Below are 17851 nucleotides of genomic sequence, written 5' to 3' on the forward strand. Positions count from 1 at the left end.
AGTAAAATCCGGCTGGCTCAATCCGTCCTCCTTTTTCTGGAGTCATATGGTAACCCTATCCCTCCCCCCACCCGCAATCCAGTATTTCCTCTTCCTTCTCTACCCCAACCCCAGTGCACCCTCACACTCTAAGGAGCCAGCTGCAGCAGCAATCCACACACGCTGCCTGCAACCAACATGGAACCTTCCTTCTGCTGCATGTTGCCCTTCCAGAAACAGGAAGTTGTGTCAGGAGGAGCGGGATGTAGCAGAGGGAAGGCTCCAGGCTGGGCACAGGTAGTGTCTGAATTGTTGCTGTTGTTGCCAATGGCCTCTAGAGTGTGATGGTAGAACAGGGTAGAGGGATTTGATACTGGATCATAGGGAGAGAAGGAAGGCAGTGGAGGATGAGGATTCAGTGCCATTTATCACCAGGTGCCTTGAGCCAGTGCTCACCTGGTCCCATATATTAAGCTGGCTCTGTTCAGCCCTGTTAAATATCACCCAGTTCCCAGTTGTGTGTCTGATTTATCGTTATGTTTACAGAGAGTCCCTGTTATAGATGGGAACTTTGCTATCTCACTGGTTATTTTGTCTTATGCATGCTTTTTTTCTTTTTCTCTCTCCCCCCCCCCGCCATTAGATGCTTGCGCTGGCTTTACTGGACCAAATCGTCTCTGTGGACAAGCAACAACAATGGTTGCTTTATCTCTGTAATAGTGGTTATTTGAAGGTGCTTGTGGATAGTCTTGCAGAGGAGGACACGATTCTTCAGAATCTTCTTACACCCCAGCCCCCTTTGCTAAAGGCATTGTATATATATGAATCAAAAATGGTAAGTTTTGACAGGTAATAGAAGACATTGCAAGAACTATTAAGTTCAGATTTTATTGTTGTGTTACTGACATTTTAAGTATTTCTCCTGAGTCATTTGGTACAGTGGTGTTCAGAAGTACTTCAAAAATTTTCTTGTGTACTGAAATCGAGTTAAACACAGAAACATAAAATGTGGCAATAAATAGGACCTCAAAGTCTATCTGTTCTCCCCAATTCCTTTCCTGCTGCAGTAAACTGCATCAGAAACTGTGGAATCCTGATCTCTGTGACTCTTCTCTGAAAATGCTCTTTAAACCATACCTTTTCATGATCACTAGGTGGGCCCATGCATCTCTCCCCCCCCCCCCCCCCCCCCCCCCCCCACCACCACCGAGTTGTTGATGTCCCCTGCCAGCTAAAGACGTCCTCCACTGGATATCCCCTCTTCTCCATTGGGCCACGTGAACACTGGAAAGTCAGCAACATGCTTCCAGCTGCCGGTGCCTGTACCATCACACATGCTCTGCTCATGTGCAGAGGTTGTGGTATCTACAACAGCTTGAAAAAATGCATGTAATGTAGAGAGTTGCACGGGGACAGAAATGCGACTCGTCCCCGCCGGAATCAAACCCATCCCCGCCAGAATCTAACCCGTCCCCATAAAACAGCCAGTTCCCACCATGAGAGAAATAAACTGCCTATACATATAAAAAAAAGTAGCTGAGCTCACCTCTGTGCAGTTCTCTTCTGTGGATGACTCAGTCACTCACTCACAGTCACTAGTAGTACTCACTGCCTCTTCTGGTCTGGCTCTGGTCACAGTACCACAGCTGCTGAACTTCTGCTGCCTTCCAGTTCTCTCTCCTTCAGTGCCAGTTGCTCTGTCCTGCTCCCTCCCTCTCTCCTCTGTGACACAGCTGATCTGCTCCTGCTACCTCTGAGAGAAGTCCTCCTCCTCCTGCAGTGCTCCTGGTGCTGCTGCTTGCTGCTGTCCTCCTCTCTCCTCCTACAGCACTGATGACGAGTCTCTGATTCTAAGCATGGTCAGAGTCTGCCTTTATTCACTGGTAGCGGACCTGGCTGGAGCCTGCTGTTCTCAGCAGTATGACATCATTAACAAAGTCAAACTGGCAAGCAAAAAAGACGAGAAATTTCATTCTCCTGCTCTCTGACTCTGAGTGGCGCCTCATTGGAGGAGAGCTTGGTGTCTCCACCCACTAAAAGAAGAAGGGGCAAACCAGCAGCAGACATTCTATTTGAATCTTCATGTAACCATGCTTTGTTTGAAATTTGAATCTTCTGCTGCCCCTTTCCGTGACCCGCTGCGGCTTTTTCATGCCTTGTGCGGGTTGCCGGATTTTGGGCAGGTTTTTTTTTTTTTTTTTTGGCCGGACTTTTTTGTTTTTTTTGCCGGCCACGATTTTTTGGCCGCGGCCTAGATCCCCGCGGCACTCCCACTGACCAGGGCTCCATCCCCGTGGCACTTGCGCTGACCAGGGCTCCGTTCCCGCGGCACTCCCGCTGACCGGGGGGGGGAAACCCGCGGGATCCCCGCAAACCCCGTTCCCGTGCAGACCTCTAATGTGATGTTCCAGGGTGTACCAAGGGAGACTCCCAGTGACACATAGTAAGGGAACAAAAAACTCACTGGCTTTGATGAGCAGAAGGCCTTCATGTTAAAATCATTTCATTGCACACCTCAAGGCAAGTTAAAATGGATAAAAATGTAGTGTTAGTTACAGTTAGAAGTTGTTAACAATTATGCCAGTGAGAACAATTGCATATGTGATAAACTAACCTGATATGTGACATTTCAACATTATATATTCCTAAAATATGAAACAGATAAATTACCTCTACTTTATAGTCATGAGATCAACCACATGGCTTGGACTGGAAAGAGGAAGGGGGAAATTTAACCGGTGGAAGTATTATTTCTTTTCTGTTAGAATTTTATTTTTGAAGAACCATGTTTTTTATTTATTTATTTATTTATTTATTTATTTGTTTTTTAATAAATCTGGAAGCAGTGCACCTATGGCAGTGCTAAAGGGAATGGCTGACTGGAAGGGAAGGCCAGGTATAAACAAGATGGAGTCGATCCAGAGGGCGGTTACAAAACCGGTTTGTGATCTTTATCAAAAAGCATATGGGGAAAGACTTAGGAGTCTTTTACAAAGGCGCGGTAGCGTTTTTAGCGCACACTAAAAGCTAGAGACGCCCATAGGAATACATGGGCATCTCTAGTGTTTAGCTGACGCTTATTTTTAGCGTGCACCAAAAACACCAATGCGCCTTTATAAAAAGACCCCTTAGTTATTACTATGTATACTTTAGAAGAAAGCAAGGCAGTAGGGGTAGTTCATAGAGACATGTAAATACCACTGTGACATAAATGCTTAGGAGTCAAGTCATCTTCAGTTGAAAACTACTACTACTACTTAGCATTTCTATAGCGCTACTAGGGTTACGCAGCGCTGTACAATTAAAACATGGGGAAGGACAGTCCCTGCTCAAGAGAGCTTACAATCTAAAGGTAACAAACTATGTAGTCAGTGTATCATGAATGGGGAAGGTGGTTAGGCGCCAAAAGCAAGGGAGAAGAGATGGGTTTTGAGTAAGGACTTAAAGATGGGCAGGGAGGGCGCATGGCGTATGGGCTCGGGGAGTCTGTTCCAGGCATAAGGTGATGCGAGGCAGAAGGGACGGAGTCTGGAGTTAGCGGTGGTGGAGAAGGGTACAGATAGGAGTGATTTGTCCTGAGAGCGGAGGTTACGGGTGGGGACATAGTGGGAGAGGAGGGTAGAGAGGTAATGGGGGGCTGCAGATTGAGTGCATTTGAAGGTCATTAGGAGAAGCTTGAACTGAATACGGTAGTGAATTGGGAGCCAGTGAAGCGACTTGAGGAGAGGGGTGATATGAGAGTATCGGTTCACGCGGTAGATAAGACGTGCAGCGGAATTTTGGACAGATTGAAGGGGGGATAGGTGGCTAAGCGGGAGACCAGCAAGGAAAAGGTTGCAATAGTCAAGACGAGAGGTAACGAGTGAGTGGACGAGGGTTCGGGTGGTCTGTTCAAAGAGGAATGGGCGGATTTTGCTAATATTATAGAGGAAGAAGCGACAGGTCTTAGCTGTCTGCTGGATATGGGCAGAGAAGGAGAGGGAGGAGTCGAAAATGACTCCGAGATTGCGGGCTGACGAGACGGGGAGGATGAGGGCGTTGTCAACAGAGACAGAGCGTGGGGGAAGAGGAGAGGAGGGTTTGGGTGGAAGACAAGGAGCTCAGTCTTTGCCATGTTCAGTTTCAGGTGACGGTTGGACATCCAGGCGGCGATATCTGAGAGGCAGGCCAAGACTTTGGCCTGGGTTTCGACTGTGATGTCGGGAGTGGAGAGGTAGAGCTGGGTGTCATCGGCATAGAGATGGTACTGGAAACCATGTGATGAGATCAGTGAGCCCAGGGAAGAGGTGTATATTGAGAAAAGAAGCGGTCCAAGGACAGATCCTTGGGGAACTCCAACAGAGAGCGGGACGGGGGTGGAAGAAGAGCCATTAGAAGATACTCTGAAGGTGCGTTGGGAGAGATACGAGGAGAACCAGGAGAGGACGGGGCCCTGGAATCCAAATGAGGATAGTGTGTCAAGAAGTAAATTATGATTGACGGTGTCGAAGGCGGCAGATAAGTCGAGGAGGATAAGGATGGAGTAGTGACCTTTGGATTTGGCAAGGAATAGGTCATTGCAGACTTTGGAGAGAGCTGTTTCTGTTGAGTGTAGTGGGCGAAAGCCGGATTGAAGCAGATCAAGGATGGCCTGAGAGGAGAGGAAATCAAGGCAGCGGCTGTGGACAGCTCGTTCAAGTAATTTGGAGAGGAAGGGTAGAAGGGAGATGGGGCGGTAATTGGAGGGACAGGTGGGGTCAAGTGATGGTTTTTTAAGAAGTGGAGTGACTACAGCGTGCTTGAAGGTGTCAGGGACAGTAGCAGTGGAGAGAGAGAGGTTGAGGATGTGACAGATTGAGGGGTTTAACTGTAGGAGAGATGTTGGTAAGCAGATTGGTGGGAATGGGGTCAGAGGAACAGGTGGTGCATTTAGAGGAAGAAAGAAGGCGAGCAGTTTCCTCTTCGGTGATCTCAGGGAAGGAGGAGAAGGAGGACAGGTTAGGTTGGTTGAGGGAGTGGGTTAAGAAGTCACAGGGAGGAGAAGGCTTGGAGGTGAATTCAAGGTTTATCTTCTGCACTTTATCGCGGAAGTAGTCAGCTAATGTTTGAGGAGAGAGTGAGGGGGGGTGGGAGCGGAGGGCACTTTAAGTAGGGAGTTGAGGGTTGCGAAGAGGCGACGAGGGTTGGAGCCTAGAGAATTGGTTAATTGAGAATAATATTCCTGTTTGGCAAGGAATAGGGAGGACTGGAAGGAGGATAGCATGAATTTGTAATGGGTGAATTCTGACAGGGTGCGAGATTTCCTCCAGAGTCGTTCAGCAGATCGGGTGCAGGAGCGAAGGTAACGGATGCATGGGGTTAACCAGGGCTGAGGATTAATGCGCTTAGTGGGGCGAGAGACAGATGGTGCTAGGGTATCCAGAGCAGTGGAGAGAATTTCATTGTAGGTAGAGACAGCCTTGTCGACAGATTCAGAAGACGAGATGGACGGGAAGAGATTGGAGATGTGAGAGGATAGGGTAGGGGGGTTGACAGCTTGGAGATTCCTGAAGGTAGTGGTTATAGTTGGGCGAGGTTGAGGGGGAGGGTGATGAAGTGTGAGGGTGATTAGGTGATGATCTGAGATAGGAAGGACTGAGGTGCAGAAATTAGAAGGTGAGCAGGAAGAGAAGAGAACGAGATCGAGACAATGGCCATCACGGTGAGTAGGGGCGGTAGAGGATAGTCGGAGGTTAAAGGAGGATATCAGAGTGAGGAATTTAGAAGTGTAGGAGTTGGATGGGTTGTCAACGTGAATGTTAAAATCATCAAGAATGAGGGATGGAGATGCGGGATCAAGAAAGACGGTGAGCCAGGCGTCGAAGTCAGTAAGGAATGAAGAGAGGGGCTTATCAGGGGGGCGGTAGATGACAGCAACTCTGAGTGGTAATGGGTGGAATAGTCGGATGGAGTGAGCTTCAAAGGATGAGAAGCAGTGAGACAGCGGCAGGAGGAGGGGTTGGAAACTACAGGAGGGCGAGAGAAGTAGCCCGACGCCTCCGCTGCGGCCATCTGGGCGGGGAGTGTGGGAGAAGAGATAACCTCCATGACAAAGGGCAGCGACTGAGGCAGAGTTGTCAGGGGAGAGCCAGGTTTCGGTTAGGGCGAGTAGTTGAAGGGAGCGAGAGATTAAGAGATCGTGGATGAAGGGCAGTTTGTTGCAGACCGAGTGGGCATTCCACAAGGCACATGAGAAGGGGAGGGAAGAGGGGGGGAGGAGGAGAATAGAGACGAGATTGAAGGCGTCACGGAATCGTTTGTGTGGATAGGAGGAGGACAGGTGAGGGGGGCCTGGATTAGGATTAATGTCTCCCGCGGATAGCAGGAGGAGGAGCAGGAGAGTGCGGAGGAGGGTGGGGGAGGTCGGGCGACGAAGGCGACGAAGACGTGGTGCACTTAGGAGGAATGGTGAAGGGTTAATGGTAGGAAGGAGGTGTTGAAGATTAAGGGCTAGGAAGGAGGAGGGGGACAAGAGAGATGGTGAGGGATGGGGGTGGATAGGGTATTGCCGTAGTGGGCAGGTTGGGAGGGAACACAGGTGGGCAATGATTTCCAGCAGTGGACAGCGGTAAGGAGAGGGGAAAAAGATTAGGAAGGGACAGGGCAAGGAAGAGGATGTGGACAGGGGCCATAAGTAGTGATTGTGGTATAAGTGTAGAGACTGAGGTGAGAAGTAGATAGATAGAGCGGAGAGTCGGAGGCTTGGAATTGGAGGGATAGATGGACTGGAGAGCAGGTAAGTCAATGGCTGACAAGTTAGCAGGCAGGCAAGTGAGGCAGTGGCTGCCAAACTAGCAGGCGGGCTGAAGCAAGCTGGTGCGGATGGACAGGGATGAGCAGGGAGAGGCTGGGGGGTAGGTAGGTCAATGGCTGACAAGTTAGTAGGTAGGCAAGTAAATCAGTGGTTGACAAGCTAGTAGGCGGGTTGGGGCATGCTGGAGCCGGTGGACAAGAACGAGCAGGGAGATTCTGGAGAGCAGATAAGACAAGGGCTGACAAGTTAGCAGGCAGGCGAGTAAGTCAATGGCTGACAAGCTAGCAGGCAGGCTGGAACAAGCTGGTGCAGATGAGCAGGGAGAAGCTGGAGCAAGCAGGCTGGAGCAGATAGACTGGAACAGGCAGCAAGCAGGCTGGAGCAGATGGACTGGAACAGGCAGGGAGAAGCTGGTTCAGGTGGATCGGAGCACGCTGGAGCAGATGTACTGGAGCGGGCAGGCTGGAGCAGGTGTATTGGAATAAGCAGGGAGAAGCTGGTTCAGGCAGACTGGAGCCGGTGTACTGGAACAAGCAGGGAGAAGCTGGTTCAGGCGGACTGGAACACGCTGGAGCAGATGTACTGGAGTAGGCAGGCTGGAGCAGGTGTACCGGAGTAGGCAGGCTGGAGCAGGTGTACTGGAGCAAGTAGGTGTACTGGAGCAGATGGGCTGGAACAAGCAGGGAGAAGCCTGACTGGAACACTGGAGCAAGCAGGGGAAGCAGGGTCGGCGTACTGGAGCAAGCTGGGATCGGCGTACTGGAACAAGCTGGGATCACGAGATGGGATCATGCAGACAGGAGTAGGCTTGGAGCAGGCGGACTGGAACACACTAGGGCAGGAACATTCTAGCAGGGAGAAGCTGGATCAGGCGGACCGGAACAGACTGGAGATGCTGGATCAGGCGGACTGGAGCAAGCTGGACTGGGACAAGCAGGGAGAAGCTGGATCAGGCGGGCTGGAGCGACTGGAGCAGATGGACTGGAACGAGCAGGGAGAAGCAGCTGGATCAGGCGGGCTGGAACAAGCAGAAAGAAGCTGGATCAGTTTACCAGGACAGGCTGGAACAGGTGGCTGGAACAGGCGGACTGGAACAAGTAGGAAGGAGCTGGATCAGGCGGACCGTGGCAGCCGGAGCAGGAGGCAGGAACAGGCAGGGAGAGGCTGGAACTGCGGACTGGGACAGGCAGGAAGAAGCTGGATCAGGCTGCAGCAGATGGACTGGAGAAGGCCGGGAGAAGCTGGATCAGGCGGATTGGAAGCTGGACTAGAAACCTTTTGAAGCATGGTAGTCAATTGTAGTTAAATCAATTCGTACCAGGTTCAGTTGCCCTCTATTTAAAGCAGTTGAAAGCTGTGCATGCAATTGGTTTCCTATGTAAAGCAAGCAAGCAGCGTATGGGCATTTAAACAAGCTTAGAGCAGTGCATGCATTTCGGCAAAGCAGCAGTTTTTATTTTATTTATTTACGATTGAGTTGCCTTTGTTCCGTGGTCTCCGATTTGTAGTTCGTCTTCTGTTTCTTTGATGTAGCTGTGGTTGAGTTTCCGTGAGGGCCTCTGGTTTTCGGGCTGGTAGTTTTCGGCGCTCATGGGATCATTAGGGCCTTAGTCCGGTCGAGGATCGGTCATGGCCACGAGGCAGGCAGGCCTTCTCTGTCAGATTCGGGCCGTTCGTTCGCTTAGGGTCCAGCGGGCCAGCGCTGCTCCCTAGTTCATCAATCGGGTCCGGTGGGGTTCCTGTTCCGGTCTGGTCCGTTAAGAGTGCAAATGAGTGCTGGCTTCTATGCTTTGGAATGAGGAAGCAATAGATGAATGAGTAATCTAAAAAAATACTGCTTTATAGAAAAGGTGGTGGAAGCGTGGAACAGCCTTGTAGTGGAGGTGTTGGAGACAAAGACTTTATATGAATTTAAGGGCATGAGATCTCTGAGGGGAGAGGAAGAGAGAGTCGATGGTGTGGATAGATAGACTGGATGTGCCCATGTGATCCTTATCTGCTGTCATTTTTTGTGTTTCTTTGTGGAGGACCTGCTAGGTGAGGAAAAAGTTTATAAGTTTCTTTCTTTACAACATCAGTAAAATCCGCCCCTTTCTTTCCAAGCACTCTACCAAAACCCTCATCCACACCCTTGTCACCTCTCGTTTAGACTACTGCAATCTGCTTCTTGCTGGCCTCCCACTTAGTCACCTCTCCCCTCTCCAGTCGGTTCAAAACTCTGCTGCCCGTCTCGTCTTCCGCCAGGGTCGCTTTACTCATACTACCCCTCTCCTCAAGTCGCTTCACTGGCTCCCTATCCGTTTTCGCATCCTGTTCAAACTTCTTCTACTAACCTATAAATGTACTCACTCTGCTGCTCCCCAGTATCTCTCCACACTCGTCTTTCCCTACACCCCTTCCCGTGCACTCCGCTCCATGGATAAATCCTTCTTATCTGTTCCCTTCTCCACTACTGCCAACTCCAGACTTCGCGCCTTCTGTCTCGCTGCACCCTACGCCTGGAATAAACTTCCTGAACCCCTACGTCTTGCCCCATCCTTGGCCACCTTTAAATCTAGACTGAAAGCCCACCTCTTTAACATTGCTTTTGACTCGTAACCACTTCTAACCACTCACCTCCACCTACTCTCCTCTCCTCCTTCCTGTACACATTAATTGATTTGATTTGCTTACTTTATTTTTGTTTATTAGATTGTAAACTCTTTGAGCAGGGACTGTCTTTCTTCTATGTTTGTGCAGCGCTGCGTACGCCTTGTAGCGCTATAAAAAATGCTAAATAGTAGTAGTAGTAACATAAGTGTTGCCATACTGGGACAGACTGAAGGTCCATCAAGCTCAGCATCCTGTTTCCAACAGAGGCCAATCCATGTTCCGAGCACCTGCTGCTTATCCTAGATATAAGCAATGGATTTCCCCAAGTCCATCTTAACAGCTTATGGACTTTTAGGAAGCTATCCAAACCTTTTTTTAAACCCTGTTAAGCTAACTGCTTTTATCTACTACACTCTCTGGAGTGGAGGAGTGGCCTAGTGGTTAGGGTGGTGGACTTTGGTACTGAGGAACTGAGTTCGATTCCCACTTCTGGCACAGGCAGCTCTTTGTGACTCTGGGCAAGTCACTTAACCCTCCATTGCCCCATGTAAGCCGCATTGAGCCTGCCATGAGTGGGAAAGCGCAGGGTACAAATGTAACAAAAAATAAAAAAATTCTCTGGCAACGAATTCCAGAGTTTAATTCCACATTGAGTGAAGAAATATTTTCTCCAATTTGTTTTAAATTTACTACTTTGTAGCTTCATTGTGTGGCCCCTAGTCCTATATAATAAAACGCACCTCCAACGTTCTGAAGCCGAGAAAGTGAAGCCTTCAAGCCTTGAAGCATTCCTGCAACGTTCCGGAACTACGTAAGGCTCCTTCTCCGAGGACAAGCAGGCTGCTTGTTCTCACTGATGGGTTGACGTCCTCGGCAGCCCCCTCCATCGGAAAGTTTACTAGCAAAGGCCTTTGCTAGTCCTCGCGCGCCCATGCGCACCGCGCATGCGCGGCCGTCTTCCCGCCCGAAACCGGTTCGAGCCGGCCAGTCTTCTTTCGTCCGCACTCGGTACGGTCGTGTTATGCCGTTCGTGCCCCAGAGAGTCGACCTCGCGCGTCCTTTTCGACGTGTTTTTGTCCTTTTTTTACCTTGCAACAGTTCGGGAAGCGCTCCGGTAGTATTCCGGAAGACCCTTTTGGGTTTTCTGCCCTTCCCGTATTTCCAGTTTTTGCCCCGTAAGTTTTCTTTCGTTGTCGGGGTAGGCCTCTTTTGGCCTCGGTCGACATTTTTCTCCCTCTAAATTTTTGGTGCTTCAATTTTCGCCATTTCGGCTTTTGATTTCGCCCGGCGTGATTTTTCCGCCCATGACATCGAAGCCTTCCAGCGGCTTCAAGAAGTGCACCAGTGCGCCCGGGTAATCTCGCTCACTGATAGGCACTCTGCGTGTCTTCAGTGTCTAGGGGCCAGCACCGCCCTCAGAAACTGCAGTCTGTGTTCCCTGTTACAAAGGCGGACTCAGGTAGCGAGATTAGCCCAGTGGAACGTTTTGTTCTCGGGCTCTTCGTCGGCATCGGCACCGGAGGCATCGATGTGCATCGACGTCGTCAGCGTCCGGACCATCTTCCTTGGCTGCCGTTCCATCGACTGCATCGAGGCATCGGACCCTCTGCATCGGCGCCGAGGCATCGGGCGACTGTATCGACGTCGGTGGTACCGAGACTCGTCTGCTGATGTCGTCGGACGGAGGTGCATCGTCAGGAGTGCAGGTGAGGGCTGTCCATTCCCCTGCTGGTGGCGGTGAGCCTTCGGGTGGGTCTCCTCCTACCCTGAGGGCTCCTGCGGTACAGCCCCCCCGGGATCGACCCTCTTCGGTCTCGGCCCGAGGAAGCGACGGATGGATTCTACGTCCTCCTCGTCGGTGCGGGGAGCTCCGGTGACATGCTTCGGAAGAAGTCGAAGAAGCATCGACACCGGTCTCCTCCCCGTGTCGGCACCGAGAGCTCTGGGTCGCCGAGGGATTCGGCACCCAGCAGGCATCGGCACCGAGAGGACGCTCACCCCTCGTTCAGGATGGTGTCGATGCGCTCCACTCTGGACAGCCCGGAACAGCCTCCTCGCCCGGAACAGGTTCTGACGTCGACGCCTGCATCGACCCCTCAGCCTTTCTCTGCAGCCGCTCTAAACGAGAGCCTCCGGGCCGTTCTCCCAGAGATTCTGGGAGAGCTGTTGCGCCCTACCCCTCCGGTACCGGCGGTGCTTGCGCCTCCGGTACCGTCGAGCGTGGCGCCGGTTGGCCCATCGCCCAGGTTGAGGTCCCCGACGTCGGTACCGCGTGCGGTGCCGACCGCGGCCACCTCCCAGGAAGGCTCCCCGACTACGTCGGCGGAGGGAGTCTACCTCTCGACGCCCCCACCGTGGACGGGGTTCCACCGAGTCGAGCAGGGCGAGGTTGCAGACACAAGTCCGTGAACTTGTGTCTGACACCGAGGGTGAGGCCTCGTGGGAGGAAGAGGAGGACCCCAGATATTTCTCTGACGAGGAGTCTGAGGGTCTTCCTTCTGATCCCACTCCCTCTCCTGAAAGACAGCTTTTTCCTCCCGAGAGTCTGTCTTTTGCTTCCTTTGTCCGGGAGATGTCTACGGCCATCCCCTTCCCGGTGGTTGTGGAGGACGAGCCCAGGGCTGAAATGTTTGAGCTCCTGGACTATCCTTCTCCACCTAAGGAAGCGTCCACTGTTCCCTTGCACCATGTCCTGAAAAAGACATTGCTTGCGAACTGGACCAAGCCACTAAGTAATCCCCACATTCCCAAGAAGATCGAGTCCAGTACCGGATCCATGGGGACCCAGAGCTGATGCGCACCCAGTTGCCTCATGACTCTGGAGTTGTGGATTTGGCCCTAAAGAAGGCTAAGAGTTCTAGGGAGCATGCTTCGGCGCCCCCGGGCAAAGACCCTAGAACCTTAGACTCCTTTGGGAGGAAGGCCTACCATTCTTCTATGCTCGTGGCCAAGATCCAGTCTTACCAGCTCTACACGAGCATACACATGCGGAACAATGTGCGGCAGTTGGCGGGCTTGGTTGATGCTCTTCCCCCTGAGCAAGCCAAGCCTTTTCAGGAGGTGGTCAGGCAGCTGAAGGCGTGCAGAAAATTCCTGGCCAGAGGAGTTTATGACACTTTTGATGTTGCGTCCAGGGCCGCTGCTCAAGGTGTGGTGATGCGCAGGCTCTCATGGCTGCGTGCCGCCGACCTGGAGAATAGACTCCAGCAGCGGATTGCGGACTCGCCTTGCCGTGCGGACAACATTTTTGGAGAAAAAGTCGAGCAGGTGGTAGAGTCTCTCCACCAGCGGGACACCGCATTCGACAAGTTCTCCCGCCGGCAGCCTTCAGCCTCTACCTCTACAGGTAGAAGATTTTTCGGGGGAAGGAAGACTGGTCCCTATGCTTCTGGTAAGCGTAGGTACAATCCTCCTTCTCGACAGCCTGCGGCCCAGGCTAAGCCCCAGCGCGCTCGCTCTCAGCAGCGTGCGCCTCAGCAAGGCCCCGCGGCTCCCAGCAAAAGCAAGGGGCGAGCTTTTGACTGGCTCCAGCAGAGCATAGCCGACATCCAAGTGTCAGTGCCGGGCGACCTGCCAGTCGGGGGAGGTTGAAAGCTTTTCACCAAAGGTGGCCTCTCATAACCTCCGATCAGTGGGTTCTCCAAATAGTCCGGCAAGGATACACCCTCAATTTGGCCTCAAAACCTCCAAATTGTCCACCGGGAGCTCAGTCTTACAGCTTCCAGCACAAGCAGGTACTTGCAGAGGAACTCTCCGCCCTTCTCAGCGCCAATGCGGTCGAGCCCGTGCCATCCGGGCAAGAAGGGCTGGGATTCTATTCCAGGTACTTCCTTGTGGAAAAGAAAACAGGGGGGATGCGTCCCATCCTAGACCTAAGGGCCCTGAACAAATATCTGGTCAAAGAAAGTTCAGGATGCTTCCCTGGGCACCCTTCTCCCCATGATTCAGCAAAACGATTGGCTATGCTCTCTGGACTTGAAGGATGCCTACACCACACATCCCGATACTGCCAGCTCACAGACAGTATCTGCGATTTCAGTTGGGCACACACCACTTCCAGTACTGTGTGCTACCCTTTGGGCTCGCCTCTGCGCCCAGGGTGTTCACAAAGTGCCTAGCTGTGGTAGCAGCGGCACTTCGCAGGCTGGGGGTGCACGTGTTCCCATATCTCGACGATTGGCTGGTGAAGAACACATCCGAGGCAGGAGCCCTGCAGTCCATGCAGATGACTATTCGCCTCCTGGAGCTACTGGGGTGTGTGATAAATTACCCAAAGTCCCATCTTTCCCCAGTGCAGAAACTCGAATTCATAGGAGCCCTGCTGGATTCTCGGACGGCTCGCGCCTATCTCCCAGAGGCGAGAGCCAACAACTTGTGTCCCTCGTCTCGCGGGTGCGAGCGTCCCAGCAGATCACAGCTCGGCAGATGTTGAGATTGCTGGGCCACATGGCCTCCACAGTTCATGTGACTCCCATGACCCGCCTTCACATGCGATCTGCTCAATGGACCCTAGCCTCCCAGTGGTATCAGGCCGCTGGGGGACTAGACGACGTGATCCACCTGTCCACGAGTTTTCTCGAATCCCTGTATTGGTGGACGATTCGCTCCAATTTGACTCTGGGACGTCCCTTCCAAATTCCTCAGCCACAAAAGTGCTGACCACGGATGCGTCTCTCCTGGGATGGGGAGCTCATGTCGATGGGCTTCACACCAAGGAAGTTGGTCCCTCCAAGAACGCGATCTACAGATCAATCTTCTGGAGTTGCGAGCGATCTGGAACGCTCTGAAGGCTTTCAGAGATCGGCTGTCCCACCAAATTGTCCAAATTCAGACAGACAACCAGGTTGCCATGTACTATGTCAACAAGCAGGGGGGCACCGGATCTCGCCCCCGTGTCAGGAAGCCGTCAGCATGTGGCTCTGGGCTCGCCGTCTCGGCATGGTGCTCCAAGCCACATATCTGGCAGGCGTAAACAACAGTCTGGCCGACAGGTTGAGCAGGATTATGCAACCTCACGAGGTGGTCGCTCAGTTCCAGGGTAGTGCGACAGATCTTCCAAGCGTGGGGCACCCCCTTGGTGGATCTCTTCGCATCTCGAGCGAACCACAAAGTCCCTCAGTTCTGTTCCAGGCTTCAGGCCCCCGGCAGACTAGCATCGGATGCCTTCCTCCTGGATTGGGGGGAGGGCCTGCTGTATGCTTATCCTCCCATCCCTCTGGTGGGGAAGACTTTGTTGAAACTCAAGCAAGACCGAGGCACCATGATTCTGATTGCTCCTTTTTGGCCGCGTCAGATCTGGTTCCCCCTTCTTCTGGAGTTATCCTCCGAAGAACCGTGGAGATTGGAGTGTTTTCCGACCCTCATCAACAGGACGAGGGGGGCGCTTCTGCATCCCAACCTCCAGTCTCTGGCTCTCACGGCCTGGATGTTGAGGGCGTAGACTTTGCCTCTTTGGGTCTGTCAGAGGGTGTCTCCCGCATCTTGCTTGCTTCCAGGAAAGACTCCACTAAGAGAAGTTACTTCTTCCATTGGAGGAGGTTTGCCGTCTGGTGTGACAGCAAGGCCCTAGATCCTCGCTCTTGTCCTACACAGACCCTGCTTGACTACCTTCTGCACTTGTCTGAGTCTGGTCTCAAGACCAACTCTGTAAGGGTTCACCTTAGTGCAATCAGTGCATACCATTACCGTGTGGAAGGTAAGCCGATCTCAGGACAGCCTTTAGTTGTTCGCTTCTTGAGAGGTTTGCTTTTGTCAAAGCCCCCTGTCAAGCCTCCTACAGTGTCATGGGATCTCAATGTCGTTCTCACCCAGCTGATGAAACCTCCTTTTGAGCCACTGAATTCCTGCCATCTGAAGTACTTGACCTGGAAGGTCATTTTCTTGGTGGCAGTTACTTCGGCTCGTAGAGTCAGTGAGCTTCAGGCCCTGGTAGCCCAGGCCCCTTACACCAAATTTCATCATAACAGAGTAGTCCTCCGCACTCACCCTAAGTTCTTGCCAAAGGTCGTGTCGGAGTTCCATCTGAACCAGTCAATTGTCTTGCCAACATTTTTTCCCCGTCCTCATTCCTGCCCTGCTGAACGTCAGCTGCACACATTGGACTGCAAGAGAGCATTGGCCTTCTACCTGGAGCGGACACAGCCCCACAGACAGTCCGCCCAATTGTTTGTTTCTTTTGATCCCAATAGGAGGGGAGTGGCTGTAGGGAAACGCACCATATCCAATTGGCTAGCAGATTGCATTTCCTTCACTTACGCCCAGGCGGGGCTGGCTCTTGAGGGTCATGTCACGGCTCATAATGTTAGAGCCATGGCTGCGTCGGTAGCCCACTTGAAGTCAGCCTCCATTGAAGAAATTTGCAAGCTGCGACGTGGTCATCTGTCCACACATTCACATCTCATTACTGCCTGCAGCAGGACACCCGACGCGATAGTCGGTTCGGGCAGTCAGTTCTTCAGAACCTGTTTGGGCTTTAGGATCCAACTCCACCCCCCGAGGGCCCTGTTTGTTCTGTTCCAGGCTGCACTCTCAGTTAGTTGGTAAATTTTTTAGGTCAATCTCATTTATGTCCTCGCCGTTGCGAGGCCCAATTGACCATGGTTCTTGTTTTGAGTGAGCCTGGGGGCTAGGGATACCCCATCAGTGAGAACAAGCAGCCTGCTTGTCCTCGGAGAAAGCGAATGCTACATACCTGTAGAAGGTATCTCGAGGACAGCAGGCTGATTGTTTCTCACAAACCCGCCCGCCTCCCCTTTGGAGTTGAGTCTTCCCTTGAAGTGTATTGTCTGCTACATACTGGACTTGGCCGGCTCGAGCCGGTTGCGGGCGGGAAGACGGCCGCGCATGCGCGGTGCGCATGGGCGCTCGAGGACTAGCAAAGGCCTTTGCTAGTAAACTTTTCCGATGGAGGGGGCTGCCGAGGACGTCAACCCATCAGTGAGAACAATCAGCCTGCTGTCCTCGGAGAATACCTTCTACAGGTATGTAGCATTCGCTATCTCCTCAATTGACGACACATAGTTCCGGAACGTTGCAGGAATGCTTGAAGGCTTAACTTTCTCAGCTTCAGAACGCTGGAGTGCATTTATTATATAGGGATGTGCTCGGTGCTTTCTGTAGCACATGGGGGGAATTTAATATATGCTGATTAAAGTGGAGAGTGGCTGGAGGGGGGGGGGGGCAGGGGAGATAGCACAATCGCTGTGTGGCTTGAGTGGGGCAGGGGAGAGAGGAGAATCGCTGGGTGGCTGGGGTGGGCAGGGGACACAGGAGAATCGCTGGGTGGCTGGAGGGGGGGGGGCGGGGGAGAAAAAATCGCTTCGCTTGGTGGCTGGAGGGGGGGGCAGGGAACAGAGGAGACTTGCTGGGTTGCTGGAGGGGAGCAGGGGACAGAGGGAGACTCGCTGGGTGGCTGGAGGGGGGCACGGGAGAGAAGTGCATCGGTGGGTGGCTGGAGGGGGGCAAGGGAAGAAGTAGAATCGCTGGGTGACTGGAGGGGGAGCAGGGGCGAGAGGAGAATTGCTGGGTGGCAGGAGGGGGAGCAGGGGAGACACACTCACACTCAGCAGTCTCACTCTCTCTCTGTTACACACACACACTTGCACATTCACTCTCCCTCTCACACACAGTCAATCTCACACATACTCTCTCAAACATACACACTCCGAGGAAACCCTTGCTAGCGCCAGTTTCATTTGTGTCAGAAACGGGCCTGTTTTACTAGTATTTATATAAAGAGTAAACAAGTGATTCACGTCTACCTGTTCCTCTCCGCTATGATGGTCTCTATTGCAACCTCGCTATCAGGATACTCTGTCTTCCCTGCTTTGGTGATATGTTTGAAAGATACCTTGTTCCTAACCGTGAATATATTTGGCCTGGGCTTCCAGGATGGTATTTTTGAACAGCATCAACGCCCGATATAAAGTTTTGACCTTCGCAGCTGCTCTTCTATGTTTTTATTTCACTGTTCTTCTCATTTTATCATAGTCTTCTTTTTGAAAGTTAAATGCTAACGTATGGATTTCCTGTGTGTACTTACTCCAAAGCCGATATCAAATCTGATCATATTATGATCATTGTTATCAAGTGTCCCTAGCACCATTATGTCCCGTACTAGATCATGCGCTCCACTGACTAGGTCTAGAATTTTGCACAACTTGTTGGCTGCTCTACCAGCTTCTCCAGAAAGCAGTCCTTGGTTTCGTCAAGGAATTTTACCTCCCTATCGTGCCCTAATGTTATATTCACTCAATCAATATTGGGGTAATTGAAATCACCCATTATTATTGTATTCTCCGGTTTGTTAGCCTGCCTATTTTCTGATAACATTTCTACATCCATCTGTTCATCTGGCCAGGTGGACTGTAGTACACTCCTATCACTTTCTTTTTTTCCCGTCACTCATGGAATTTCAATCCATAGGGATTCCAAGATGTATTTTGTGTCCTGCAGAATTTTCAATCTATTTGATTCAAGGCCCTCCTTAGCATACAGTTCTGTCTCTCC

The 17851-nt window shown here is 51.9% G+C and overlaps 1 protein-coding gene across 1 annotated transcript in view; it reads left to right on the plus strand.

The window, feature by feature from the left end:
* NUP205 (nucleoporin 205) overlaps positions 1-17851 on the plus strand; it is a 1281456-nt gene that overhangs the window by 969414 nt on the left and 294191 nt on the right. The window contains exon 29 of the mRNA XM_030216143.1: positions 623-814. Coding sequence (XP_030072003.1) covers positions 623-814 — 192 coding nt within the window. The remainder of the gene's footprint in view (positions 1-622; positions 815-17851) is intronic.

Source organism: Microcaecilia unicolor, chromosome 10 (assembly GCF_901765095.1).
Source record: "Microcaecilia unicolor chromosome 10, aMicUni1.1, whole genome shotgun sequence".
Classification (NCBI taxonomy): Eukaryota; Metazoa; Chordata; class Amphibia; order Gymnophiona; family Siphonopidae; genus Microcaecilia; species Microcaecilia unicolor.